Source organism: Amblyomma mixtum, chromosome 1, assembly GCF_055824585.1.
Source record: "Amblyomma mixtum isolate Tamu chromosome 1, ASM5582458v1, whole genome shotgun sequence".
Lineage (NCBI taxonomy): Eukaryota > Metazoa > Arthropoda > Arachnida > Ixodida > Ixodidae > Amblyomma > Amblyomma mixtum.
In genome coordinates this window covers 60262436-60290312 of record NC_143012.1, presented here as the reverse complement: position 1 = coordinate 60290312, position 27877 = coordinate 60262436, and the positions used below count along the sequence as shown (strand labels likewise).

Sequence of the window (27877 nt, the reverse complement as noted above, 5' to 3'; positions counted from 1 at the left end):
GAAGAAAAACTCGAACGGGCGAAGCACCTTAAACTGAGCCGTTGCTGACGCTGCTCTGAAGTGCTAGAAAAAGTTGAACGAAAAAGAGGCGAAGTGGTTTAGTTTACGGGGTTTTATCGTCTCTGAGCGACTCAGGCTATGCGGGACGCTATAGTGAAGGGCTCCGTAAATTTCCACCACATGGGTACAACTCACTGCAACCTGGGGTTCTTCAACGTGCACTGACATCATACAGTACGTGGGCCTCTATAATTTCGCCTCCATCGAAATTCGACAGCCGTGGCCGGGTTCGAACCCATGTCTTTCGGATCAGCAACCGAGCGCCATCTGAGCCACCGCTGCCAGAGGCGAAATGAGCGAGCATAAATGCATGCAGTGATGACAAATCTGCCTCATTCTTTATTTTTTTAAATAGCAGTGGATGCTGCATGGCTGTTCAAAAAAATGTGAAGTCAGTTACTGTTGTCTCGAAATTGTTTCGGTACGTGTGCCTCGATCTTATTTAGCGCAAAGCGCTAATGTTAAATAATGTATATGCCCCCCCCCCCCCCCCCTTCCTTGTACTTTCGCTCACTTATGTGTCTCCCTTCTACCTCCCTGCCCCTCTGTGTTATGTGTGCTGCAGCTTGGCTCCTTGCGAATAGAAATAACTGCTGCCGCCGTCACACTCTCCATTCCGCGTTTGTCCCTGGCATATAATCAAATTCCGCCACACCACATGCTACTACTATTAACTTTAAGTATTAAGACAAAAAGCTGTATGACCCCTCGGTACGCAGTGCGTTGTAACTGCAAGGAAACATTGCAGGCACGAGTGGTGATCATCCCTGCGTGCCAAGCGTATACTGATAAAAGTTGCTCATGTAACCCCTCATGCAATGTCCCTTGTGGAACTTTGAGAAATAAATAAACATGTGCACATGCCAGAAATTAAGTTCCATTCAAGAACTGCCGAGACATTTCGATGACACACACGCGAATGTTGCGATAATAATTCAATTTGTCGGCGCGGCTACCACGGCTACTGCGACGCCAGCCGAATGCGCCACTCGCTTTCACCCGTGAAGACGCGTGCAGCGCCACCACGCGCCACCGCGCCCTGTCGACACCGGCGGAGTCACCCCGAGCGGGCCTGTGAGCACACTACCCAATATTCTAGTTCACTGTAACCAGGTGCTGTTATATGGCAAGTAAACTCGGGCGTTTGCAAATTTGTGCTCCTCAAATACGTCTTTTTTTGTGATTATACTGCTGTTCTGGTTTCATGCGGCTCAAAGCATTTCAAGCCGCAGCATGTGATATAGATATCGTGCTTTGTCTTTGCGTGTGCTTGGCGGGTTTCCGTTTCGTTGGCGCTTTTACCAGTTGGAGCAAAGCCATAGCTTTGCAAATGTCTGGCCACAGATGCAAATCATTTTACCGCAGTCAAAGCTACTCCGGTAACCAGAGTTAAAGCAGTTAACTTTGATGCAGGTTGAAGTACTTTGCCATTCGAAGTGGATAATTCATCGCGTGCGCCCGCGGGCAAGTAAACACAACAAGTGCTAGTGTGCTGACTTGCACTGACTAGCCGCTAAAAATTGAATGGATCTCTGTGTTCTTATGTGACAGTCTTGCTGACATAGTCGTGAGAGAGCTTTTCGTAGCTGCTTTCAGCTCTAGCTTGTGTGACTACAGTCGATGTGCCATTTACTTTGTTCCGAAGTTCATGCGGTCCATTCTGCCTTTAATCGCTGAGTGAGTGCAATTCTCCGATTGTTGTGGTGTGTTTGCTTTCTCGAGAACTATTGTAGCCATGAAAGGTATGGTTCATATGCGCCTAGACACCCAAGAAACTGTGATACCGTGCATGAAGCGCTGCTTTCTATTCTGGGGCTCGATGTAGGTGATCAGATGGCGGTACTTGTAGCCAACTGATCGCGCCGACGAGTTGAAAAAACGAGCATATCAATTTTTATTTTTTTTTGTGGCAAAGAAACCACCGCACTCTGCTGTTATAGCATCATTCAAGCATTATCAATTAAGCACTTTAATAGTCTGCACCCAGCTAGAACAAACTCATGATACATTTCCATCGGATTCGGGTTGCATCTCATTTGGACTGCATCTCACAGGTGTCATAAATGATGTTGAGAAGACGAGGACTGCAAAATGCCAGGAGAACTTTCCAAGGGAAACCGCTGCCAACATCAGGAGACCCATAGGTTGATGCTCGTATCCTGTAAAACCGTGTATCCTTTGTTCTGAATGTGTTGACCATACTCCAATGTATTTAGTGTGAACCCTGAAACTGGAATATATTCAAGTTAGAGAGTAATTACTGATTAATATGCACCAGAATGCACCCATATGGCTGCTTAAGAAAGTTAGAATCAAGCTATTCCATTATTCTGCAAGCATTCTGTCTTACTCATTCGGGGTAAATGTGCCCTTCTGCGGCTTTCTTTCAGTCATTGTTGCATTCTTTGTGTATGTATTAGTTTGTGACCTTACATTGCTGCTTGCAATTTTCAGGGGAAAACGTATGTAAATGAGAAATGGCAAAAGCTGCAGTGCTCTAGGCAAGGGCGTCCACAGAAATTTTTGCAGGGGAAGGCACCCAATGGCCGGCGATAGTGGAGCTGGTAGGTTAGGACCAAAAAGACACTATTTGTGGTCTAAACTACCCACATGAAAGAAAAATTAGAAACAGCAACCTAGTGCTAGGCTTGGAAAACACACATTGGATTTTATTAATGAATGAAGAATTACTCTTAATAAAGAAAGTGCGAAAAGTTACTATCACCTAAGAGTGCTAATCAAGCTGTGTAGTTGTTTTCTGCTAGTGCATAAAAAATATCCGACAATCCAGGAGAGGGGGTGCCTGCCCCCTTGCCCCCTTCCTGTGGACGCCCATGGTGTTAGGATATTCAGTCTGCAGCACTAAATAAAGTAGTAGGGGTTTAACTTAATTAAGCTGAGTAGATGTGCAAAAGGATGTGTTTATGCTTCAATTGGATGGTACACTTAATACGTGACAGCTTTACTGGGTTAATGTCCATATATGCAGAATCGGTCATCGTCTACTCAACATTTATAGATTCTGGGGAGTCTTGATACTAATACTAGTGCAGTGGTTAAGTGATAAGACCCTCCACGGTAGTGATTGTGTGACCATGTTGCTCTTTCTGAGCAACCTCTCGCGACCAATAATTAATGTAACTGCCACCTGCCAGCCGCCGCAGTGGCACAGCGGTTATGGGCCTCGGCTGCTGACCCGAAAGGCCCGGGTTCGATCCTTGCCATGGTGGCTGAATTTTGATGGAGGCGAAATTCCAGAGGCCCATTTTCTGTGCGAATCAGTGCATGGTAAATAACTCTAGGTGGTTGAAAATTCCGGAGCCCTTCAATACAGCATCCATCATAGCCTGAGTCGCTTTGGGATGTTAAACCCTCATAAACCATAAGTCATAACTGCTACCTGCCACGGTGGTCAGTTTGGTCACAATCTGGTGGGCAGGTTGTGGTTTCGTTTGGTTTATCGGGTTTAACGTCCCAAAGTGACTCAGACTATGAGGCATGCCATAGTGAAAGGGCTCCAGAAATTTTGACCATCTGCAGTTTTTTAATGTGCACTGATATATCGCAGTACACTGGCCTGTAGAATTTCATCTCCATCGAAATGTGAACACCATGGCCGGAATCAAACCTACGTCTTTCAGGTCAGCAGCCAAGCACCGTAACCACAGAGCCACTGCAGCGGCTGTGATGATGCCACAAGGTTACATGCACTAGGTGGCACGACGCCCTCCTCCGCACAAGACTAGGTTCTTGCTGGGGGTTAGTACGCATGGAGTGGTGGTTTTGCACTAAAGCTGGAGGAGAGACTTAAGATTCGCCTTAAGGGTATATGACCTGATAGCATTGATGGGTTAATGCCCGTATATGGAGATGTGGTGATGCTCTACTTTACATTCATAAACCCCTGGGAGTCCTCATACCTCTCCTAGTGCAGCGGTTAAACAATGCGACACTGCTCTGCGATGGCAGGTGTCGCCACTGGTGGGTATTGTGTGACCCTGGTTGCTATTCCCAAGAAACTGCTTGTTACCAATCATTAATTAAACTGCTACTTGCCATGGTGGGCAGTTTGCTCGCAATCTGGTAGGTAGGTTATTATGTTGTCACATGACTTAGCTTGCTCCTCTGTGGATTTTTCATGGATTTTTTACTCACAACAAGTGACGCCAACAACGATGCTGCTTTTCTGTGACACAATGCCCTGAACTCTGTCTCATTAAAACTGACCTGTTGCAGCTGTTGTGTTGTGAACTCTGCAGTTCTACATTTTCATCCATCCAAGGATTCAAGGCATCCATATTTCATGATTTAAGATGCAGTTGTGTTGGAATTTATTTTTTGTCGTTAGTAATTTTATATGAATATGTGTATGTCTGTTCTTTGCTAGTTTAAAATGTTTGTGTGCAACTTGAGTCAATATGCTACACTTTATGAATAGGACTCGGAGTAGTAAATACAGTCGATCCCGGATATATAGAACCCGGATATATCAAATTATTGCCTATATCGAACAGATGTAGAATCCCCTTGGGAATCTCATGCAAAAGTATAGCAAATTTGTTTACGTTTATCGAACTACTGTGCACCCTATATTTGATATATCGAACTCCGTGCCATGCCGAGCCCCCGCAAGTGCGCTTCTTCCAGTATGCGCCACCCTGGAAGTGGGCTTCTTCCACTAGCGCGCGCTCCTGCAAATGGGCTTCTCCTAATAAGAGTTCACGCGGCGCTGGCCTTGGACAGCTGCGCTCTTAGTCACGTGATGGGAACTTTGTGGGGGGTGTGAAAGGAAATGGGAATGGCCATAAGGAGCTGGGAAGAGGGAAACCGTGCTGGCCGCAGGCCCGCAGACGCCTAATTTCTGATGCTCACATCGTCGCTGACATCATCGATACCGAGGAAGCGGACCCGAGCAGTGGCGAAGATTGTGTGAAGAGGCCCAGCCGCCATGCACTGCGGCTGAACTTGCATCCGCATTCAGCGTCATTCGTCGCTGTTGTGGCGCAATGGAGGGCACTGGACTTTCTCATTTGGATACTATCAACAAGCTTGAGGACAGCTTAATGAACTGCATGGTGCAGAGGAAGAGGCAAGCAAAGCTCACTGACTTTTTTCTAGCGAAATAAAGCGCGCTGATCGTGGAGTTGTGCTTTCGTTTTTGTGGACTTAGGAGTAAATCGGTAAGTTCCCACTTGCTACGATCCCGGTAAATTGTCCGAGTTTGCGCAATTTTAAAATAAGCGTCTAATAGGCATATTTTATATTTCGAATTATTGATATATCGAACTTTTTCGCGATTTCCTTCGAGTTCGATATATCCGGGATCGACTGTAGCTATATTTTTGTTAATTTTTCTAGAAGAAGCTTGGACGTTTTTACTTTTTCTCTTGCAACTAGTCAGCATTTATAGCATGGCTTAGCCATACTTACTTGTCATTTCTTCTAACATTTTCAAAGAGACAGACTGCCGCCATTTACTGCCGGTGGTGTCGCGCTGCTGTTGGCAGAAGCGGTTGCTGGTATCTGTTTTTAGATATTGTCACGTAGTGGGAACGGCAGTCCGATGAGGAAGATGTCGGCAAAACGCTTCCAAACGGAACTTGTCTGGCCAGATCTGTGCCCTCGAAGAACTGAATGAGTCGATGGCAGCGTAGCAACAAGCCTGCTTGGCGTTTGTCGACCAGAATGACTGCAGGTCTTGTGCACACTCAAATTAAAGCTTTGCTAGTAACATTTGAGCTTAGGAACCAAAGGTAACTACAACAATCTGGAAAAATGTGGAAGCAGTTCCGTGTGGTTGTGATTAATCAACATATATCCAGTCGCATCTCGCATCATAGACAAAATGATGAAGCTGCGTACTGGCGGCTTTGAGCATCAATAAACACACAGTATGATGATTCGCGGCAATATCAGCAGCATTAATTTATTTGTAGTGTCTTTAAGACAGCTTTAGTGTTTTTAACTGTAGTTTCGATAAAATTCGGACATCCCATATAATGTCACACTCATTACTGCCACTGCATGCTGCTTGGGTGGCACGCTAGTCGGATCCACAGAGTTACATAGAGTTACTATACGTGTATATTCTCTCCGCGATGTCGGGGTTTTTAGACACTGTCTGCTATGAGAAAACGAGACTATGATAATGAAAATATTCGATTTCAAATGGTTCTGCTGCGATTTCAAATGGTTCTGCTGCGTATCGCAGAGCCAAAGTGTAGATTTGCTTATCTGGACAAGGAGCTTTCGATTGCTACAGGAAAGAATAAGTGAAAGTCAGCAGGCTATCTCTTTAACAAAATACTGCAGCTTGCAGTGCCTGTTCTAATCGACTTCTCTGCTCTGTTTCATTTTGCAGGCATTGAAACCAATATTGGCAACCCACGAGTACACAAGCTGCCCAAAGGTCCATCTTCCAAAACCACTGCTTCCAGCATTTTCAGGATGAACTGCCTGATGTTCATAACGTGAAATAGCATAGCCAGCGAACCCATACTATTCTGGTGGTGCATCAGAATGAGCCGTATTAGTCCCTGCCTTGTTGACGCCTAGACCACAACCATCATTGCAACAACGAGCCACAGTGTCAGTGGTTACGTTGCTCGGCTGCTCATCCGAAAGATGTTGGTTCGATCCCAGCCGAGGTGGTCGCATTTTGATGCAGGCAAAATGTTAGGAGGCCCATGTACATTGCGATGTCTGTGGACGTTAACGAACCCCAGGTGGTCTTAATTACCAGAACCCCTCCACTTCGGTACCCCTCATAGGCTTAGTTCTTTTGCGACGTCAAACTTGATACATCAACCAACCATCATTGCATCATTAACAGTGGATTTTGTGAAACAATCTATGTATGATGTCGTGCTTGAGTGCACAGGAAACCTTGTTATCTTACACATTACAAATGCACTTCTCTATGTTCTTTGTTCTGTGTAGCTTTTTCTGAACAGAGTACAAGTTGGAGAGTACACAGCAAAAGAAACAAATACCTGCAGTAGAAAAGTGGCTGTGTTTGTGTGGCTGTGCCTTTTGTGCATCATACTTGGCCTTGCTTTTTGTTTTTGTGCTTTAGACTTACCAGTTTAGCTCTCGGTTTTCATTGTGGTTCTACTGCCCTGTGAGCTTCCATGTCTCATGATATTATGGCTTATTGTTTTCTGTATTCTTCTGCGAGCAAAGTCCTTATAATTTGAGCACTAAAAAGCTGTAGTAATAACTTCTTGTTATGCTGTCAGATGTTTTCGGGTGAATTTAAATCTGCAGTGTTTTACCTGTGTCTACAGGAGCTTGTAGTGCATGTGCTGATTCTGTTTGGTGTTAGGAAATATTATCTAGTCTGATTCTTTTTGGTTTGATATTGATTCATGCTTATTTTAGTGCTATGTATTACATTGGTGTCACTGCTGACAGTATTGGTTTTTATCCTTATCGTTTGCAATGGGACTGCTTCAGTTTTGAATTTATTTTTTGTGACCATCGGGCCTGATTATGCTAGGTTTAGTATAGATGTCTTGTTTTCGTAATTGATTTTTATTTTGCTCTCTTAACATTCAGAACTGCTGTGTATGTTTTAATTATTTTTTCACTGGAATTCAGTTTGGTGATATCAACCTGCAGCTATTTTTAGTCACGAAGCCTTGTTTTTCTTAGGCTACAGGGAAAAATTGTTTGCATAAGACGTTCGCAGAACAGCTGAAGAGGTTCATGCTTTGTTGGTACAATAAACTGATTATGGTAGCTGCCAGACGTGCACACTGTAAAATGATATCCGAGATGGTGCTGTGTGCAGAGGCGAATGTGCTAATTACTGTGTTGTTTTCGGTCATGACAGGTCAGCTTAGATATAGAGCATTTGGCTACATTTAGCGAAAGGGAATCAGTCTTCCAGCGGTTCTTCTTCAGCAGTTTGTTCAAGGTTTATTTGCAAGCAGCTGGGTAATCAACGTTGAAGATTTAATAGCCAAATTAAATCACTTATCAGCAGTGTACTGTGTCACGACTGAAAGCTCGCAGACATTTTCTAATTCGTGAAGAACTTGCACAGACTTATGGGATCCCTCCCAAGAAGCCAGGCATTATATGAGCACTTTGTCTAATTTGCTCTGACTCTTAAGTTGGCTGCAGAGTATGCCCAGTAATTGTTCAAAAGCTAAGACATAATTCGTCCAAATCCATGGTAATTTATAAATACTGCTTAAAAACTTTTTTTCAGGAACAACTCATCTTCCTCAAATGAAATGTTAGCCTAAATGTTGTGTAAGATTGACTTCTTCACTTACAGGTTACTGGCCGCCCCTCCAGACGGCTGTAACACGCTATAAATACTCTTGATTTTCTTGATGCAGGCCTGGTCGCAGCTGATCGCATGCTCAGAGTCTCGCCTGGGGAAAACACCAGTAAGCAGCTGCACACGTCCTCCCTCTGCAGTCGAAGCTTCATGAAGGAAAGCCCCCAAGAGTCGCACCTTGTCACCCAAACGTGTGACCGTCCGTTCCAGTGCGACCACTGCGGGAAGAGCTTTACTGTGAAGGCCACCCTGGTGGAGCATCTTCGTACTCACACGGGTGAGCGCCCATACAAGTGTGACCTCTGCGAGAGCAGCTTTGCTCGAAGGAGGAACCTGATTGCGCATGTTAGCACCCACATGGGTGAGCGCCCATACAAGTGTGACCACTGCGAGAGCAGCTTTGCTCGAAAGAGGCACCTGATTGAGCATGTTCGCACCCACACGGGCGAGCGTCCTTACAAGTGTGACCACTGCGGGAGCAGCTTTGCTGTGAAGAACAGCCTGGTGGAGCATCTTCGTACTCACACGGGTGAACGTCCATACAAGTGTGACCACTGCAGGCGCGAGTTTGCTAGAAGGGGTCACCTAGTGCGACATCTTCGCACCCACACGGGTGAGCGTCCATACAAATGCCATCTCTGCCCAATGGTCTTTACACGGAGTTCAAGCCTTGCAAAGCATGTGCGAGCCCACAAGAGAAAATCCAATTCAGTCTGAGTTGTGCACAGTGCCGCTTAAAGAAAAGTACAGTTTAAAGCTGCATCAAATGAGGAAACATGCTTCAAATATCACAGTTCGTTGAAGGATGTCGATACAGTTGCTAGCTAATCTTTCTCAGTTTTATGTTGCTGTGTTGGGGAAAAAATATGCGACTTTACCTGCCTTCAAAGTACAAAGCAATTCTTCAGTTTCTTTTCCTTCTCCATAATAAACCTGATTATACCAGGCTGGTACTTTACTAGTTTAGTTTCAGTGCATTGAGTGATGTGTGTGAACAGTGACTGCAGTGCTTGGCACTAGGTTGCAAACTGACATACTCACATCAGAGCAGTTTTGTGTTTTTTTTTAAAGTGAATGTAATGCCACCAGAGAGGCATGCTGTTTTATTATTGCTTCCATCCTTGTGTTGTGGCTGTATTATTGGGACAAAAGAGCAGAGAAACAATGCCCAGGCTCCTGATGATAAACATTGCTTGCTTTTTTTTTGCAAGTCTTTGGAGCACTCTCTTGGTTAAGGTTTTAAAAAATGAATGCTTTACTGCACTAGATTCCTGTGCGTTAACTTTTGTCCAAAAATCCGCTATCTTTGCATGTGGCATGTTTTCATTGCAAATTACGTTTTCAGCATTGTCAGTCTTTACAAATATGATGTAGATTTGGAGGAAAATCATCACTGTCTCAACAGCAGTTGTTGTTCTCACTCCATTTTGTGGTAATGGTTTCAAGGTATTTAAGCATTTCTATAGCAAGCCCTTGCATATTGTGTTGTGGTTATGGAAATTCAAGTGAACTTGCTTTGGCAACTGCATTGACATAAATATTGACATAAGTAGACCATTGACATAAAAATTATTACTATTTATAAAAGCTTGTGGAGATCCGTTTGTTGAAAACCAATGAGGGACACTGAGGATGATGCTATCAAATTTTTTCTGTCAGTAAAATTCGATAGTTCGACACTTTGTAGAATTGTTGCCATTTGTCCTGGAGTGAAAAGTACATTTATTGCCAAGAGCTTTGGATTCGAAGTTGAAAACCTTTTTCCTGCTGCTACAATTCAGACTCAGGATCCTCTGATGATGAAATAGGAGAACAGTGACTCCGTGACTGCTGGCTGTGGGAGCGCTGCAGCCGAAATGAAAACGACTGCCGGCCTGACCTTGAAGGCATCTATCACCCGTCGTCTCTTCATTTATGTTTTCACCAACGTTATGATGGATCCCTTTCCTAATTCCGGCTACGAAGTTTCCGCAGAGAACCGAGGCATGTGTTTAGCAAGCTCAACCCCACACAGGGCTGAGGCGGAGGGCTGAGCTGGTAAGTCTTGCAAGGAAGTCCTAGTAGTGAGGAGTCGGCAGCATCACTGTCACCATCGAGTCACCGTCACGACTGATGTGCAGCAACTGGTACGCGTGGGCATATTGAAATTCTGTCATAATAATCCTTATAAGGTTGGTTATGCAGGCTAGTGTCTTGTTACTTTGACGAAGCAAATGCACCGAGTGGTGCGTTTGCTAATGCAGAGGCACGATGAACATTGGCTACACATAGGTCTTTTTTCTTGTCACAGTTGCATGCCATTGCACGAACTTCGTCCAAGGAGCACTTGCTGCTCTTCCCTTTTAAAACAAGATGCATAATAAAACCATATGGGCACGCAGAACGCATAGCCATGATGCACGCCATAGCAAACCAAAACTGAGCTGGCCGCCTGTATCGCCGCTAATTTCAGGCTTTCTTTGACTTTCAACATTCAAGTTGTCTTTTTTCTGTCTTCCTCCTGGATAAAAGTGCTTTAGTGGCTTGAAACAAAACTTGTATACTTCAGTATCGATCAAACACCTATCCTTCATGCACGTTTGTCAGCCTCTGAGACCTGTGGAGCCTTTTCTCTTATTTCATCATCATGCTTGTACTTGCGAGATTGGTCTGTGGCGGCGATTCCTGTATTTTAGGTCTTGCTCTTTTCTACCTTACAAGAGCTCTATTTTCAAAAAGAGTGGTGTTTTCGTGTTTACAAGTTGGTATTCTATAGATTAGATATAAGCCATCTTCAATTTCTTCTCAGTGTCCCTTTAAGGAACATTTACTCCATCCTTTTGAAGACATAGCTGTGTGTTGTGAGCTTTCATACTTTGGAAAACAGAGACACCAACCAGCCGAAAAAGGTCTTTTTTGACGTTTCTGCTCCCAGCACGGGGTTGTTGTTTACAGCAAAGACGCAGTCCCCTGTATAAACCGCAACCGAATTTACTTGGAGGAATCAAGATGCTACAAAAAGCGATTGCAGCAGCGCGCTCGTGATGTGAAAAATAAAAGCATTCATAACAACGCTTAAGCAGCACTCAGTAATGGATGGCCAAAAGACTGATTGCACAAGGCAAGGATCGTTTCAAGAAAAAAAATGACAGCATCATGGCTGCATATGAAATCTCTAACCATATACAGAGCACATCACACAAGCTGATTCGAAACGATGGAAATCTAGACCCTTTATACACATGCTCCTTCTGGTGATTTTTTAAGGCTTTTTAAAATAAACCACTTTTGGCGATATCTTCATTGAGAACACAGCCCCCATGCTGGCAGCTGGTATGTCAAGAAAGATCTTTTTTTGCTGTTTGGTGTCTTTGTTTTCAAATGTAACCCCCCCACAACGGGATTCTGTCACTCTCTCAAATTTGAGCTCCAATATAACAGTAGCTTTTTTCTTGATGCTGGTTAGTTTGCAAATTATTTACTTGCTGCTTTAAATTGTTCTGTCAGTATAGTTGTGTGTTGTAGTAGTTTCCAGCATTTGTGAAGTGATCAATAAAATTTTCTTTTCATCTATACAAAGCACAAGGATGGAGTGCCTTCAGAAAGTTGAAGCCATCGGCATCTTGGCAAAGCAACTGCCTTTGCATGTGTTGGCAGCAAAAGCACATTAAGGACATGATATGGACATGTGCTGACTAACAACTGATCACTTTACTTCTAGTGTTCTGAAATTTATGGTTTGAAAGATGGCCCAAACATACACAGGTGATTTAGAAACAAATACAAATCACGGATTAACCCTGGCTCAGATAGAGATGAGATATGGCTGAGACCAAAACAAAAACTAGCACAAACAACGCAAGCATTTCCTTCTTTTTAAATCCAGAACATTTGTTCCTCTTTGGGAAAACGGGACACATACTGTAGTTGTGCGATTGTAGGTCGACCTTCACTTTTTTTTATTTGGAAATCCGAAGTGCGGCGGTCCACTTGCGGTCGAACCCACAGCTGGGCATCGTAAATAAAAAATAAAGGCAAGACAAATGAATATGAGCAATGTTATAGTGCGGTTGCAATTTTATGTTTGCTCCATGTCTCTGCCCAGTAGCATTCAGTTAAAGGATTTTTCATTTCTTTTTTAATTTCAAATGCACACTCGACACTCAAGAGAGTGTCAATAGTTGATGGATGGGCAGCTGTTCGAATCGTGGTTGCACCGTTCATGTAGGGAAAAGAAGTGCCGCCACTCGGAACGGCAGTGCTTCTGAGGGTTGCTTTGGTAGGTGATGACAGAGCTGACGCCGCTCACACAGTTGACGGCTGCTGGCAGCATTTTACCAGTTATTAATGTAGCGTTTCGTCTATCTTCATTTGTGCCCCGGGTCTGGTAAGTGTCCGGCGCTAGTTCGCAGCTACATTCAAGATGGTTGTCATTCTTTGCACCGAAAAAATGAAGAACTGTGCGCCGGGACGCCAGTTTGACATCTCGGAACGGGTGACACAAGTTTGGCGGCTGCAGTGAGGCAAAATTTTCTGCTGTTCCACGTGGTGTCATAGTGCGGCTATTTGCAAAGTGCAGGGTTTTGTGAGGCGACGACGTGCTGTGGTTGTTTGCTAAGTGGGGGATTTTGGTGGACGACGACGTTAGAACGATGTGCTGCAGGACCGCAGCAGCAATGACGACAGCAGCGCTGGTGTGGACGATGGTGCAAGCATGCAAATGCGGACGAGTAGTCCAGTGACTAATACATTTTCGTTTTGGAGGTGCCCACTAGCAGCTGACGATAAGCGCCGGCGGCTGAATAACGCTATCGCGTTCTACTCTGAAAGGGGCTCTAATAAGGTCATGGAATGCCTCGGATGTTAAAGCATGCCGCTTTATGATTATTGTCCAGCAAGAATTTTCTAAATGCACTTGTAGAAGCTGAGTTGTCTGTAGTGAAAATTTGAACTTCAGCTTCATTGCTCCTTTCCCTCTCGTCTCATCATCTTTTGCATGCTGGAATGTCAGCGCTCCTCCAGTGACCCCACCACCAGGAGCAGAGCTTCCAGACCCGCCGCAGCTATGCAGCTTATTGGCTGCAGCCACGGTAGCTGCCTGTCTGAAAGAACCTAACCACAGCCACCTCTCAACTTGTTTACGCATGTGCGAGCGACAGAGGAGGGTGCGAGCACGAAAAAGTTGCCCAGGAGGGCTTGCCAGATTATGGGCCCTCTGCAGCCTATAGAAGTGTATTTTTTGCTCAGATATTCACGACAACACAGTGCAGTTATTGAGCGAGTTGATGTGCTCTTATCGAAGGTGTGTCAGAGCCCCTTTAAAGGCGAAGCTTAAAGGTGCACTGAAGAGGAATCTGAACTCGTCTTTTTGCTGCGGGAACTCGATCTACACGTTCCGAGCATTCTTAGAAACTTCGACTTATTGCCCTTTGTGGCCAATTTCCCTAATTAAATTGAATTAACGTCCGGCTCCCGCCTTTATTTTTTTAATTCTCCCCGTACGGTGGGCGGAGTCAACCAACGCGTGGAGTGCCTTTCAGCCAGCTCCGTGGAGGCTTTGCTTTCGCTTTATTTTGTTTTTTATGTTTCCGTGACTAAATAGTTTCATTCGCAGATAATATAGGCGCAAAATAAGCCCGCGGAAATAAAAATACGCGCGGACTATTTGCTTCTACGGATTACTACGTATTACTCCGCCGATGGCAGAGTGGCAAGCCGCCACGGGACTGGATGAAAGGCACTCCATGCGTTGGTCGACTCCGTCCACTGTACAGGGAAGAATTCAGAAAAAAAGGCAGGAGCTGGACATTAATTCAATTTAGTTAAGGAAATAGGCCGCACAGGGCAATAAGTCAAGGTTTCTAAGAATGCTCGGAATGTGTAGATCGAGTTCCCGTGGCAAAAAGACGAGTTCAGATTCCTCTTCACAGCACCTAGTTTCTTTTTTTGCCGACCTGCGATATCGGGGGTGTGGCCTACTTGCATATCAGTTGACTTACAATCATGTAAATACAGTATGTTTTACTTGTTTTCATTGTGATGTTTTGGGTTGTGAGCCTACAGCTACTGCATCGATTACTTTGATATTTCTAGCGCCAGATTGTGGTTGTCCAATCAAGCTTTCCTGCTTTCATTTTAACAATATTCACCTGGTGGCATCATGTTCACGTATCTCAAACAAACCATTCCTCTTGCATGTGTTGCACAGGTTTTAGAAAGGATTTTGGCACGATATGTCATCTCTAGGGCATGGCGCAACTTATGAGAGCAATCAGACATGCTAACGTAGAGCCGAGAGGCAGAATACTGTCGTGTTTATTTCCGTCTTCCTTATGTACCGGCATGGGATGACAAGATGTGTACATGTGCCACATTACCACAGTTGCACACAATTCAGAATAACACCACATCCCCATTTTTATTAATTTTCTGCAATGAAACCCACCCAACAGCCTTACCTAACGTGCCCACATGTGCATCTATGACCCGAAATACTGAGAAAGGCGTTGCCATCAGCAGAAGCCCGGTTAACTATGGGTAGTCAGTTGGATAGTTGACAAGAGAAGGCTCTGAAATGTCCCGTAGGGAAAGGCCATTACTGTCCAGCTAACCAGCTACAACCCTGCATATGCGCACAGTTCTTTTGTGTGCCACATTGTTTAAGGGTAGATGCTTTCTATTTGTGTAGAATGGTACATCGTCTGTGTTCGTGACCTACGAAAACATGAATGACTGAATTTACTGTACGTTTTCAGACAACCTTTGAGTAACCCACGTGGATGTGGTCTTTGAGGCTGCGATTTCCTCTGGTTGGGAGAGGGCTGGGATAGTTTAGACTTTATAAAGCTGCCAGCCCAGCTGAAAGGGGAGCGTTCTCTTTATATCAGAATGATATGATTCCATATTTCTCACTCCCGTACGAAGTCTCCTCGCCACGTAAGTAAAGCTGTGTGCACCTCGAAGCAGAAATGCTGTTTTTCTACTGCTCCCCTGACCCGCTAGCTGAATCAAACCCAAAGTCCGTGACAATGCGCTCATAGTCCGCTATGACGCTATATAAGCACCCTATTGTGCTTATGAGGGGAACAGGTTACGCTTGTGCTAAAGCCGTTGTTTTTAGAAATAAGTGTCGCCTCCCGAGCCACTGGAAAGGATGGCAAGCAGTGCTCATTTTGTTACCCAATTTCTTTGGTTGGGCCAGCTTGAGTAGGCACTCGTTGCTGGTATGAACCCGTGGTTGCGCTTCTTGTTTCAAACAACTCTTTCAGCTGCTACACAGGTGTTTGTTTACTGCTTGATGTTTCTCTCTATTTTTCTTTCAAGAGTGAAGTTTCATCATGAAAAGCAGACAGACCTGTACGAGCCATCCGAATGAGCACCGGGCTGGGCCTTGCCAGGCCAGACCGGGCCTGTCATTAGAAATCTATAGCGGATTGTGTTCGGGTCCTGACCCAAGTGGTGGCAGGTTGGGCCAGACCCAGTCTAAAGAGTGTAAATACCGGCCCGTGCAGACCTTTAGTACTGAGTATAGATTTGTGCTTTGTAGCTTTCATAGCATCTAAAGCCTGCGCTGTGCCGGTTTAAGATGCTATTTCAGTGGTAGTACTATTTCTACAGAATTTGAACAGCAACACTTTTTCGTTCTCTATTCACGCTCTTCTTGTTCATTTATTTTTGGCTCAAAGGACTTGTGGCCCAGATATGGTTTAAAGAACATTTGCAATTTTGCGAACATCTAATTTTGCTGAGCCATTCTGTCGAAGCCAGGGAATGTCGGTAGCAAGTGGATGTTGCATGAACATATCTTAACTATTTTGTCATAGAAAGTAGGGTTTTTTATGTTCTCTCATTTGTTGTTGAATGTTTACACTTAGTTCACATCAGATGTTAAAAATGCTTTTTTTTTTCAAGAAGCCGCTGTCTTTCAATGGTCAGTGGGACACATAAGACCCACTTTTTCAGGTGCTTTCACAGGGCAGTGGGATGCATATGCCCTCTTTTTTCTTGAGAATCATTGCACCTAGAGAGCTCCAATTTTGCATATGTAGTAAGAAGCTAATAGGCATTCCTAAGCCACCCTTATTAGGCAGTGTGCCTTGCTCACAACCTTTTGTCCCGGAGATAGCACTAGACTGATATTCAAACATAATTCTGGAACCGACAATTCAAATTTTCAGATGAATGTGTTTCAAGATTTCTTGTGCTTGGAAACTTTTGTGCTACACAGACAGAAAACTTTCACTATAAGTTGTATCATGTCATATTTTGCATCTCTGTTCTCTTTACAGAAACTGAACAAATAAAGCATGGACCATATTAGCCTGGTAATTCTCTTTGTTAGTGTTTGTTACAAGGTTCACTTTTAATTGTAAGTGCTTCTGTATCTACTTACGCTAACCACTCAGTTGGCCTCGCAGAATAAAACCTCGAATAGGACCCTGCACTTTTTAAGAAACTTGCCTAAGTTGCCCTAATTCGCCTGCAGTTTGAGTGCACATTTGTCATTTGGAATCCACACCAGGCCTACCTCAACTGAATACTCACTGCTTGCAGAAGCGTGCTGCACATTTTATTTTTTGAGACTGCTCACATCATATGTCAATAGGTTAAAAAAACCTGCTGTATTAGAAGACATTTCTTATTGCTATAAACCTTCATGACTAATGCTAACATATAAATATCAGTTACCACACCATTCATTACTCAATCACCATTTTTTTCAGTCATCTACAGCCATCCGCACAAAGTTCAGTGCACCATCTGTTGTTCATCTTCCTTTCCTTGCCCATTTACGCCTCACAGTATCATCTAAGGAAGCAGATTATCATTGCACATTGCCACTTGACCTGTGCGTCCAAATTTCGTGACTTAATATGCAGTGATATTTAAAATCATTTTGTATTGTTACTTCTTTCTTACTCATATTTGTGTGCCTGCATGTGCGTACTAATCTGAACTGTGTGTGAGGAACGTTGCTGGATTTAAGTAGCTTTTTAAGAATAAACTGTCCTGTATTTGTTCATTTCATTTATAAATTATTGTTGTCTTTTTATACCTTCCAATTTTGTTATTGCATTCAGGAACCCAGTTCCTCGTTCTGTTTAAATTGCTTACACCGTTTAGACCTCTGCACTTGTTAATTTGTTGCTCTGATTGTTGTATGTTTTGTGTTCAGGCTTTGCACACTTCATTTAATCTCCCATATTGGATTCTGCTTATTGTGATTCTTGTTTAATTTTGCACTGTACGCCACATCCTTCCTGTGTAAAACTGTTAAATTAAGACCTTAGGAGGTAAACCGAATAAAGTAACAGGTCCCAGTGGAGAGTCGAAATAGTTTCCAACCAAAGAATTTCTCCCTCCTACCAAATTCATTTCCGTGCTTCTTTAGATGCCTTGGCAGCAGAAATGATTTTTTATGCCTACTGTTGCACATGATGGAGTAGAGAGAGCAAATTTTCGGGCATGTTTTTTCTTTTGAATAGTTCGCAAGACAGGAGGATACATGTTTCACTACATGGAATTCACCAATGCTAGCTGAATGATTAGTAAATGAACTTTTCCCATATTTTTTTAAGTTGCAACAGCTGAACAATGGCTGTGTCATAAAAGATGAATTGAACTCACGTGAGGCAGGGAGGAGAACATGAGCTGAAGTGAGGTTCTTTTAATTGGTCTGGTTGGCGTCAGTTTGTGGTTGGCCATTGCCAATCATTTGGAGTAGAGGCATCTGAATCCTGCCTTCAGTCCACGAACAGTTCGTCAAACACCCAGCTTTCCATGTAGTTTGGTGTATGTGACAACTCTGAGTTTTATAGCTACATCATACACTGTCAAGCATCTAATTTGCACTGGAAACCGGCACTTGTGGCAGATTGGCAAAACGGGGGGCTTAAGGTGAAGTACAAATAAATAAATCAATGAATGAATATTATTATGAATATTATAAATAAATAAATTAAAATCATAGCACTCACCTCCACAGCCATGCATGCTGAAAAATTGCTATCATGATAGAAACACGCAACTGTCGTCATCTGACAACACCTCGGAAAATGGAAGCACACATGTAGAACAGTTGATGATTTCAACTTTAAAAAAAATTTTTATTGTCATTGGCTCCCAAGTTCATGGAAGTGGCCCAATCATGGGTGCTGCCCGTGACCACATATAGGTGGTATATTTTTTCTGGAAAAACTTCAGAAGGGGTAATTTTTTCCTCTTGCAACTTGTCACCATTTCTAGGATAGTTTAACCATGCACGATTATGCTTTCCATGCTTTCTCATCATCTCTTGTAACATTTTGAGAAATGATGACTGCTACAATGCTGCCACTGGCTCTGCGCTCCTGCTGGCAAAAGTGCTTGCTGGTGTCTTTGATGGTATCAGGTGCACTGTTTTATTGATATTAATTTCAAAACCGCTGCACACATCATTGCCACTGCACGGCCTCTAAGCGGTGGTGCAGTCATGTCCACAAAGTTGCATGTAGTTAGTGTATCAACTACATATTGTGTGCCCAATGTTGTGGTTTATGGGCACCATCTACCATGAAATAGTTACCGTATGATAAAATGAGGTATTAAATTAATCTGCAGTGTTTCTCAGTGCCACAGCCTCATATTCGCTTAAACAACAAAGCTTTCTCTTTCATAAAAAAAAATTAATGAAAGTGAGCAGGCTCTCTGTTCAATGAAGTGCTGCAGCTTGCGACCGACCATTGGTTTCTGTTATAATCAAGTTGTTTGCTCTTCTTCATTTTGCAGGCATTGAAACCAATAATGGCAATCCAAAGAGTGCACAAGCTACCTGAAGGCTAATCTTTGGAAACCTCTGTAACCAGAATTTGCCGGCGGAACCGCTTGATGTTTATGAAATGGCATATCCAGTGATCTCGGATTGTGATGGCGATATAAAAATTTGGGCGTAGCATACCCTGCCTTGTTAGCGTAAAGAGCACAGCATTGCAACATGAACAATGTATACCATGAAAGATTCCACGTCTGAATTCTACATGAGTGCAGCACGAGTGATACGATACCTTGTGATCCAGCACACTGCAGTGCAAGTTGCACTTTTTCTCTGAACTCCTCTGTAATTAACAGCAATAAAAAAACATGGACGGGATTAGAAAAATTGCCCGTTATGTGCCTGTGTCTTTTGCGCGTCACATTTCAGCTTGCTTTCTTTGCTGTTGTCTCTCCAGTTTGAGTCTTGGCTTTTCAGTGTGGTTCTGCCATCATACAATTTAGTTCTTTTGTCTCATTATTTTGCTGCTTATTGTTTTATTTGCACTACTGTGTGCTATCTTTTTGCAAAGTGAGCTCTGAAAATCTGTTACATTTTACTGTTATGCAGTTGTATATTCTTGGATTAATCTTGAAGGGACATCTGTCAAAGCTGAGCGTAAAAGTATTGGCTTGGTAGATTTTGTCCCTTGGTGACAATAACATCTGCAGAACTTGTGGTTTGGGGACAACATTATGTATCTTAAATTGGAAACGAAATTCGGGTCCGAGTGGATAGCTGCACTAAGCTGTGTTCTCTCGTTACGGCTAGCGTGGTATGCACCTGTACTAAATGTACTGCATTTCCCGATTATGCCCCAGCTTCCTATAGACACTGGTGTTTTAGTTTATATAAAATTAATGCAGCGTATTTATTTGCTCTTTCAGTAAACTGCAGTGACTTTTATTCTTTAAGCTTGATTGCTCATCTTTTAAAACGTTTTTGAAAAAAACAAATCACAACTGGCCGTGCTGCTATGTATGCAGTGGCACTGCCAACAGCAGGACTGCAGACTACGAACGGAGATACTGGCATCTATGATAGATGTGTCCAGTGTTATTTTATTGATAGTATATGGTTATGTGGCAATATTTTTATAAAACCACCCTAGTGCTCTCAACTGTAGATTCAATACAACGTATGCTTCTCGGTTGATGAGCTGAATTGAATTTATTTCAAACAAGCATGCTTACATACATTTTTGAGGTGTGTGGGACTTAAAACTGCTCAAGAGCAACTGGACAAAATGCAGATTACACTAACTAAACAACAGATGGTTACAGTGAGACAGAAAAAGCAGTCAGAAGCAGTACAGTGCGGTAACAATAGTGCAAATACAATGTAACTCGTACCTATCTGACGCAGCATGCATCGTGCCCAAGAGAGACTTTTCATGGTATCGGCAGTGCGCATTACATGGCCCCCATTGTAGCTGTCAGCTTTTACGTTTGTTGTAGTGTGTTTCCACTAGATTTTCCATTCCGCCACTCGGCCGTTGACTGTGGTGTCCCTCTGCCCACCGGGTTGAGGGCAACCTGGCCAAGGTGGCAGGTGGGCCACCCAGGTCATGTGACATGATCACAACCTGACCACTGGATTGTGAATGAACTGCACACTGTGGCGGAAGGCAGTTCAGTTAATGATTGGTCGCGAGAGGCTGCTTGAGAAGAGCAAGTAGGGCCTTGTAAGCCCCACAGGTGATGGTACCTGCCATCGCAGGGAAGTGCTGCATCGCTTAGGCACTGCACCAGTAGTGGTATCAGGATTCCCAGCTATCTGTGAATGCCGAGAATGATCACTTTTGCATATATGAGCACTAGTACATCTAATTAGCATGTCCTGAACACGCTAAGTCATCCACAATTTTTGACTTTTTATTTTTGGTTACCCAGCACTGTCTCTAGAAAACGTAGGAAAAAACTCGCGGGAGCGTCCGGCGAGAAACATCAAGTTTAGTCATAAAAAGTAAAAAGGAGAGTGATATCTATTGCTGCTATGCACACGCATGCACGGGCCAGTGCGGCAAACTGACTGTAGACCAACCTCACTGCTATTGATGCCCACGCCATGGGCCGCACAAATGCGTACACTAAGACCTGCCAACACCGAAATGTTAAGGACTGACTCTGAGACCGAAAACCCGTGTGAGGGTACAATTTTATGAGAACTTGGCTTGCAAGCACTAGCCACGGGACGTCGCATTCTCTCTCACAAGTTGTTCCTCCCTGCTCAAAAACGTTTTCAAATTGTCAGTGCAGTTGAGCTGATAGATTGGATTGGGCGCAAATGGCGCGCACGTTCACATTGATTTTACGATTTTCTCATCTTTTTCCTGTCACTAGTTTGTCTGCTTTCTTTCTTTTTGGTGAGGCGATTCTCACTGATGTTTTAACATATTGTAACGAAGAAGACGCTGAGGTGCGCGCTTGTGTGCTGAGAGACTACTACAAGCCGTCGGTTACTTGCGTAGCAGGTTACCTCTGCTGTTTCTACTGCTGCTTCTAGCCGCCACATATCAATATATTGGAATTTCAGAGCGAGCTTGCTACAAATCGCGTTATTTTTCCATATGTAATGGCTTTCGTATCACTATCTCTGCATATGGTCCCAATGCTGTGGGGAATGCTGTAATGACAGATGTGCCCCTCTGTGTGGAGGCTTCAGACACCTTTCAGTTGGCTTTGGAGTGCGTTGCAGAGAACTGGTACGTTCAAATTAGCACGGTATGTCACCTTAGGCACACGCACGTTTGTGAACGGGAAACGATTGAAAAGTTGACTTACCGTTCATATTGCCCATGGGCAGCTAAAATGTATATCTTTAGAAGCTTGCTGCCTTCTAGAGAGAATGCCTTCTGTAAATGCACTCAATTTGTATCACACTCACAAATGACTCGTACTCTGCAATGCATTCGTGTCCACTTTTAAGGTGACCTTAGAATTGTATTAGTGATGGCTTCCACTGAAGTTCATGCATCACAGCCCCAGCCTTTTGCGGCACGTTTGCCCGCTTCAAGGAGCTGGATGCCCTGTGGGCAGAGTAAGCAGAGCTGCAAGCCTTGGTTAAATTACGAGGTTAATAAGTGGGCGGACAAACAGATACGAGCGAACACGGGAAAAGCAGGCACTTGAAAATATGACAGGTTTGAACTTGTACTTGAATAAAGAGCACGCAATGGAAGTCAATCATGAAACTCGAAATATCTTATTGTGCAAATGGCACAGAGTATCAGGCTCTCTTAAGAGCAATAATAAACAATTATAAGATGCACACCGGCAGACAACAGCTATATCTTGTTTTTGGGACATACAACCTTTCCCGTCCACTCCCGTCAAACACCCACACGGATCTCACACCTCCTCAGCTTCTCCACAGTCCACACCTCACCACAATTCGGAAACCTTTTTGAGAGATGACGCTGGTTGCTCAAAAATAAAAGTAAAAAGAAACCACACCTGCATGGGGCTTATGTGGTGCACACTGCTGACAAACCAAAAAGTGTGCCCCGTCGTGTCCATAAGTTGCGTAGTCACTGCACTGACTACATTAACTACTTCCCGATATCCCTGACTTCTTCCTGATATCGGGGTTCACAGAAGCAATCTGCCACGAGCAAGGGAGGCTGCCACATAGAACGTATTAGGCTTTAAATTCTGCTCTATCCTTCAGTGCTACAGCTGGATGTTTGTTCATTTGTGAAAAATTTTCGGTATCCACCAAAAATTTTGTCGATAAAAGTTAGTAGACTGCCCTCTTTAACTGAATTTTTTACCTGATGTGTACAGGATCTTGCACTGCATGCACATGCTTCTGATTCTATCTGCTGTAAGAAAAAATTGTTTAGTGTGGTAGTGCATTCCTTCTATTAATGATTCATGCTTATTTCATTGTGTTCATGTAGATTGTGACTATAATCTGACTTTTGTTCCTCTTTTTTTTTCAGAACAGCTGGCCATATCATGCTAAATTGCTTCGGAAAGTGTTTCCTTTGTATTTTTTTTCTGTTAGATTCAAAACTGATGTGTATGTTTTGACTATGTACTCATTGCATTTCAAGATGGTGCTATCAACTCCCGATCAAACTTTGAGTCAGAGAGTGTTGTCTTTTTGTGGGGCTGTACAAAGAAAATTGCTCATTCTCAATTTCTGCAGGACAGCTGTAGAGTCGCTTGCTTTTTTGGTACAATAAACCATTGAACAAGTTAGCTCCTAGACATGTACACTCTCAAATGATACCAGAGATGGTGCAGTGTGCAGAAGTGAATTTGTGCTAATTACTTTATTTTTGTTCGTAATAGGTTATCTCGAACTCACTACTGAACATTTGGCTACATTTCTAGACAGGGAACAATTCCTTCAGCACTTTTTCTCCAGCAGTGTGCTCAAGGTTTTCTTGAAATGTGCATAGTAATTAATGTTGAAGCTTTAATGGATGGAAGGAAAGCAGTTGTTAGCAGCGTACTGTTTTGTTGATCAAACCTCTTTGACTTTTTTTTATTGATGAAATTCTCTTCAGCATGACTTGCAAGTTTTCTGCCAATGATACGAGCACTCTGTCTAAGCAGCTCTGGCTCTTAGGTTTGATGCAGAGTATGCTCATTGCTTTCAGTAATTCTTCAAAAGCTAAAACATATCCCTCCATAAAAATATATGAATAGAAAATTTTGATTAAAAGTTTTTTTTTCAGGATCAACCCATTGACTCATACGTTGCCTTCTAGATATATAGGTGTCTGGTCACGCTACCAAATGAGCTTTGACATGTCTTGTTCAGCATTCCATTTAAAACTCCCTGTCTTTCATTGGTCCAGGCCTGGTTAAAGCTGATCCTGACCAGGGTGTCCCGCCTGTGGAAAACTTGCAGGATGTCAACAACCATATGCAGCACTCTATGCCAAGTGTTTGTAACACTGTTGGAAACTACCAGGGTGGACATGCGAACAAGCAGTTGCTTCACTGTAGCCACTGCAGTAAGGGCTTCATGAAGAAAAGCCACCTAAAACTGCATCGTGGCCTAGTGGTTTGAGCGCCCGTCTCGGCTGCGGGAGGTGGGTGGTTCGAAACCAACCCACCGCCGGGCACCCACCGGTCAAAAGGGTACAAGCGTCCCCCGGCCTGGCGCTCGGCTTCCTTTAGGGGTGTACGTTTGGGAGAAGTGAAAAAAAAAAAAGGGCCACAAATTGGGCTTATGCCGCACGAGGCGGACTTATGGTTGCTTGGCGGGGGAACTTATCACTCATCCGTCAAGGCAACTGTTTGGTCTAAGACCCTTTTCCCAAGCATTTCACCCTAGAAGAGCCGAGCACCAGGCCAGGGGAAATCTTGTACCCATTAAAGAAACCGGTGGGTACCCGGCGGCACTGGGGATCGAACCCAGCACCTCCCGAAAGCGAGGCGGATGCTCTACCACAAGGCCACGCTTCGGTGAGTCAAAGAGGTTTGATCAACAAAACAGTACGCTGCTAACAACTGCTTTCCTTCCATCCATTAAAGCTTCAACATTAATTACTATGCACATTTCAAGAAAACCTTGAGCACACTGCTGGAGAAAAAGTGCTGAAGGAATTGTTCCCTGTCTAGAAATGTAGCCAAATGTTCAGTAGTGAGTTCGAGATAACCTATTACGAACAAAAATAAAGTAATTAGCACAAATTCACTTCTGCACACTGCACCATCTCTGGTATCATTTGAGAGTGTACATGTCTAGGAGCTAACTTGTTCAATGGTTTATTGTACCAAAAAAGCAAGCGACTCTACAGCTGTCCTGCAGAAATTGAGAATGAGCAATTTTCTTTGTACAGCCCCACAAAAAGACAACACTCTCTGACTCAAAGTTTGATCGGGAGTTGATAGCACCATCTTGAAATGCAATGAGTACATAGTCAAAACATACACATCAGTTTTGAATCTAACAGAAAAAAAATACAAAGGAAACACTTTCCGAAACAATTTAGCATGATATGGCCAGCTGTTCTGAAAAAAAAAGAGGAACAAAAGTCAGATTATAGTCACAATCTACATGAACACAATGAAATAAGCATGAATCATTAATAGAAGGAATGCACTACCACACTAAACAATTTTTTCTTACAGCAGATAGAATCAGAAGCATGTGCATGCAGTGCAAGATCCTGTACACATCAGGTAAAAAATTCAGTTAAAGAGGGCAGTCTACTAACTTTTATCGACAAAATTTTTGGTGGATACCGAAAACCGAAGCGTGGCCTTGTGGTAGAGCATCCGCCTCGCATTCGGGAGGTGCTGGGTTCGATCCCCAGTGCCGCCGGGTACCCACCGGTTTCTTTAATGGGTACAACATTTCTCCTGGCCTGGTGCTCGGCCCTTCTAGGGTGAAATGCTTGGGAAAAGGGTCTTAGACCAAACAGTTGCCTTGACGGATGAGTGATAAGTTCCCCCGCCAAGCAACCATAAGTCCGCCTCGTGCGGCATAAGCCCAATTTGTGGCCCTTTTTTTTCACTTCTCCCAAACGTACACCCCTAAAGGAAGCCGAGCGCCAGGCCGGGGGACGCTTGTACCCTTTGACCGGTGGGTGCCCGGCGGTGGGTTGGTTTCGAACCACCCACCTCCCGCAGCCGAGACGGGCGCTCATACCACTAGGCCACGACACCGGTGACCATCGCTACCAGTGTGACCACTGTGGAAAGAAATGTGTAAAAAAGTCTCACTTGGTCAAACACATCCGAACCCACACGGGTGAGCGTCCATACAAATGTGACTACTGTGGGAACAGCTTTGCTGTAAGAGGCCATCTGGTGTCCCACCTTCGTACCCACACGGGTGAGCGTCCATACAAATGTGACTACTGTGTGAACAGCTTTGCTCAAAGGTGGACCCTGATGGAGCACCTTCGCACCCACACGGGTCAGAAGCCATTCCAGTGCCACCTCTGCCCAATGGTCTTTGCACAGAGTTCACACCTTGCAATGCATGTGCGAGCCCATAACAGTTTAAAACCTTATCAATGTCAGTTCTGCACGTCGGCGTTCAAAGAGAAACAAGATTTAAAACGCCATGAAAAAAGTCAACATGCTTCAAAAACCGCAGTTCCTTAAAGTTTTCATGTGTTTTTCCAACTTTGGATACCGAAATAATTGCTGGCTAACCAGTCTCATATTTAATTGGTCAGGTTGGGATAAAATATGCAAATTTACATGATTTCAAAGTGCATCGGCATGGGGCAATTCTTCGGTTGCTTTCCCTCCTCTGTAAGAAACCAAGCAAACTGCTGCTGTCATGAACGGGACTTAAATTGTGGCATGTGCAGATGTCATCATTTTACTAGTTTCAGTGTGTTGAATGATGTCCATGAATTCTGGTTGCAGTTCAAGATGATATATTCTTGTGAGCAGGGCTTCGTTTAACTCTGCAAAAATAGCCAATAAGTAAATATGGTTCATAAAACCTGGATGTTTATTCAGGTGCGTCACAATAATAATTTCTCGCACCTTTTCTATTTCTCATTTTTATCAGTGCATTCATTTCTGTGTCCCCTCATCTGTTCAACTTTGCCATTTCTTTTAGACAATTTTTTAAAGAATTAAAATAATTCACTTTCTAGAATGAGGTTTTTAGCAGGAAATCTAAAATTTGTCCATCGATATGGAGTACTCACATAATTTCTTAAGCCTTAATCCAAAAAAAAAGGTATTGAAGGAGAAGAAAACAAGGTCTCGGTGTTGTTACAATGTGCCTATGTTTTGTACTAAAATGTTTGGCGCTGGCTAACAAACTAACATACTAATGTCCAAGAAGTTCTGTGTTCTTTTCTGAGTGTCATACCACCACAGAAGCATGCTGTCTTATTGTTCTTTCCATGCTTGTGTTGTGGCTCAATCATAGTGATGCAAGAGCAGGGAAGCAAAGTCCAGCCTTTTGATGATGTACTATGCTTATTTTTGGTTTACTGGCTGCTTCAGAGTGCTTTATCAGTTGTAATTGCGTGCTGTAGCGGTTTCCAGGATTTGTGACCAAATCAATAAAATTTTCTTGTCATCCATTCAAAGTAAAAGGATGTAGTACCCGGAGAAAGCCTATGCTTTGGGCAGCTTGAAATGCTGCTGCCTTTACACATGGTGGCAGTGAAAGTATATTACGGACATGACACGAACATACAGTGAGTAACCACCGATTGCTCTATTTATTGTGTGGTCAAATTTATAGGCTGAAAAATATGGTGCTAGAGTACACAGAACTAAAAAGAAATGCAATTCGTGCATTAACCCATGAACCGCCGCGTTGGCTCAGTTATGGTGCTTGCCTACTAAACCGAAAGACGGGGGTTCGAGCCTGGCCGCGGTGGTCGAATTTCGATGGAGGTGAAATTCTAGAGGCGCGAGTTCTGTTCCATGTCAGTGCACATTAAAGAACCCCAGGTGGTCGAAATTTCTGGAGCCCTCTACTACGGCTTGTCTCGTAGCCTGAGTAGCCTGAGTCGCTTTGGGACATTAAACATCATAAGCCAAGCCAAGGCGAATGAAAAGGAAGCAACCTCTCAGTGCTGGGTTCATTAACATGCAAGGGGGAAGAAGTCGAATTAAATGGGATGAAATCGAAGAACAACTAAAATCTGAAAACAATGGGGTATATGGGGTTGCGGAAACTCACCTGAGAGACATGGAAGAACTGCCCCACATTGCACGTTACACTTGGATAGGGTGTAACAGAAAAGAGAAAGACTGTAAAGGTGGAGGCCTAGGGACATTAGTAAAGGGGCAAGATTGGGAAAGGGTTAGAGAGAA

The 27877-nt window shown here is 43.6% G+C and overlaps 1 protein-coding gene across 3 annotated transcripts; it reads left to right on the top strand.

The window, feature by feature from the left end:
* Positions 1–3711: 3711 nt before the first annotated feature.
* On the top strand, positions 3712–27141 carry LOC149366409 (uncharacterized). Of its 3 annotated transcripts, XM_089550593.1 has the most exons (3): positions 3712–8963; positions 16618–16653; positions 19097–20189. In XM_089550593.1, the coding sequence occupies exons 1-2, from the start codon at positions 8429–8431 to the stop codon at positions 16647–16649; spliced, it is 567 nt and encodes a 188-aa protein (XP_089406719.1). In that variant the 5' UTR covers positions 3712–8428; the 3' UTR covers positions 16650–16653; positions 19097–20189. The 3 variants fall into 3 exon arrangements, with proteins under 3 accessions (XP_089406719.1, XP_089406733.1, XP_089406725.1); XM_089550607.1 differs by lacking the exons at positions 16618–16653; positions 19097–20189 and adding an exon at positions 25766–27141 and having other exon boundaries at positions 3712–8998; XM_089550599.1 differs by lacking the exons at positions 16618–16653; positions 19097–20189 and adding an exon at positions 13341–13760.
* The last annotated feature ends 736 nt before the right edge of the window (positions 27142–27877 follow it).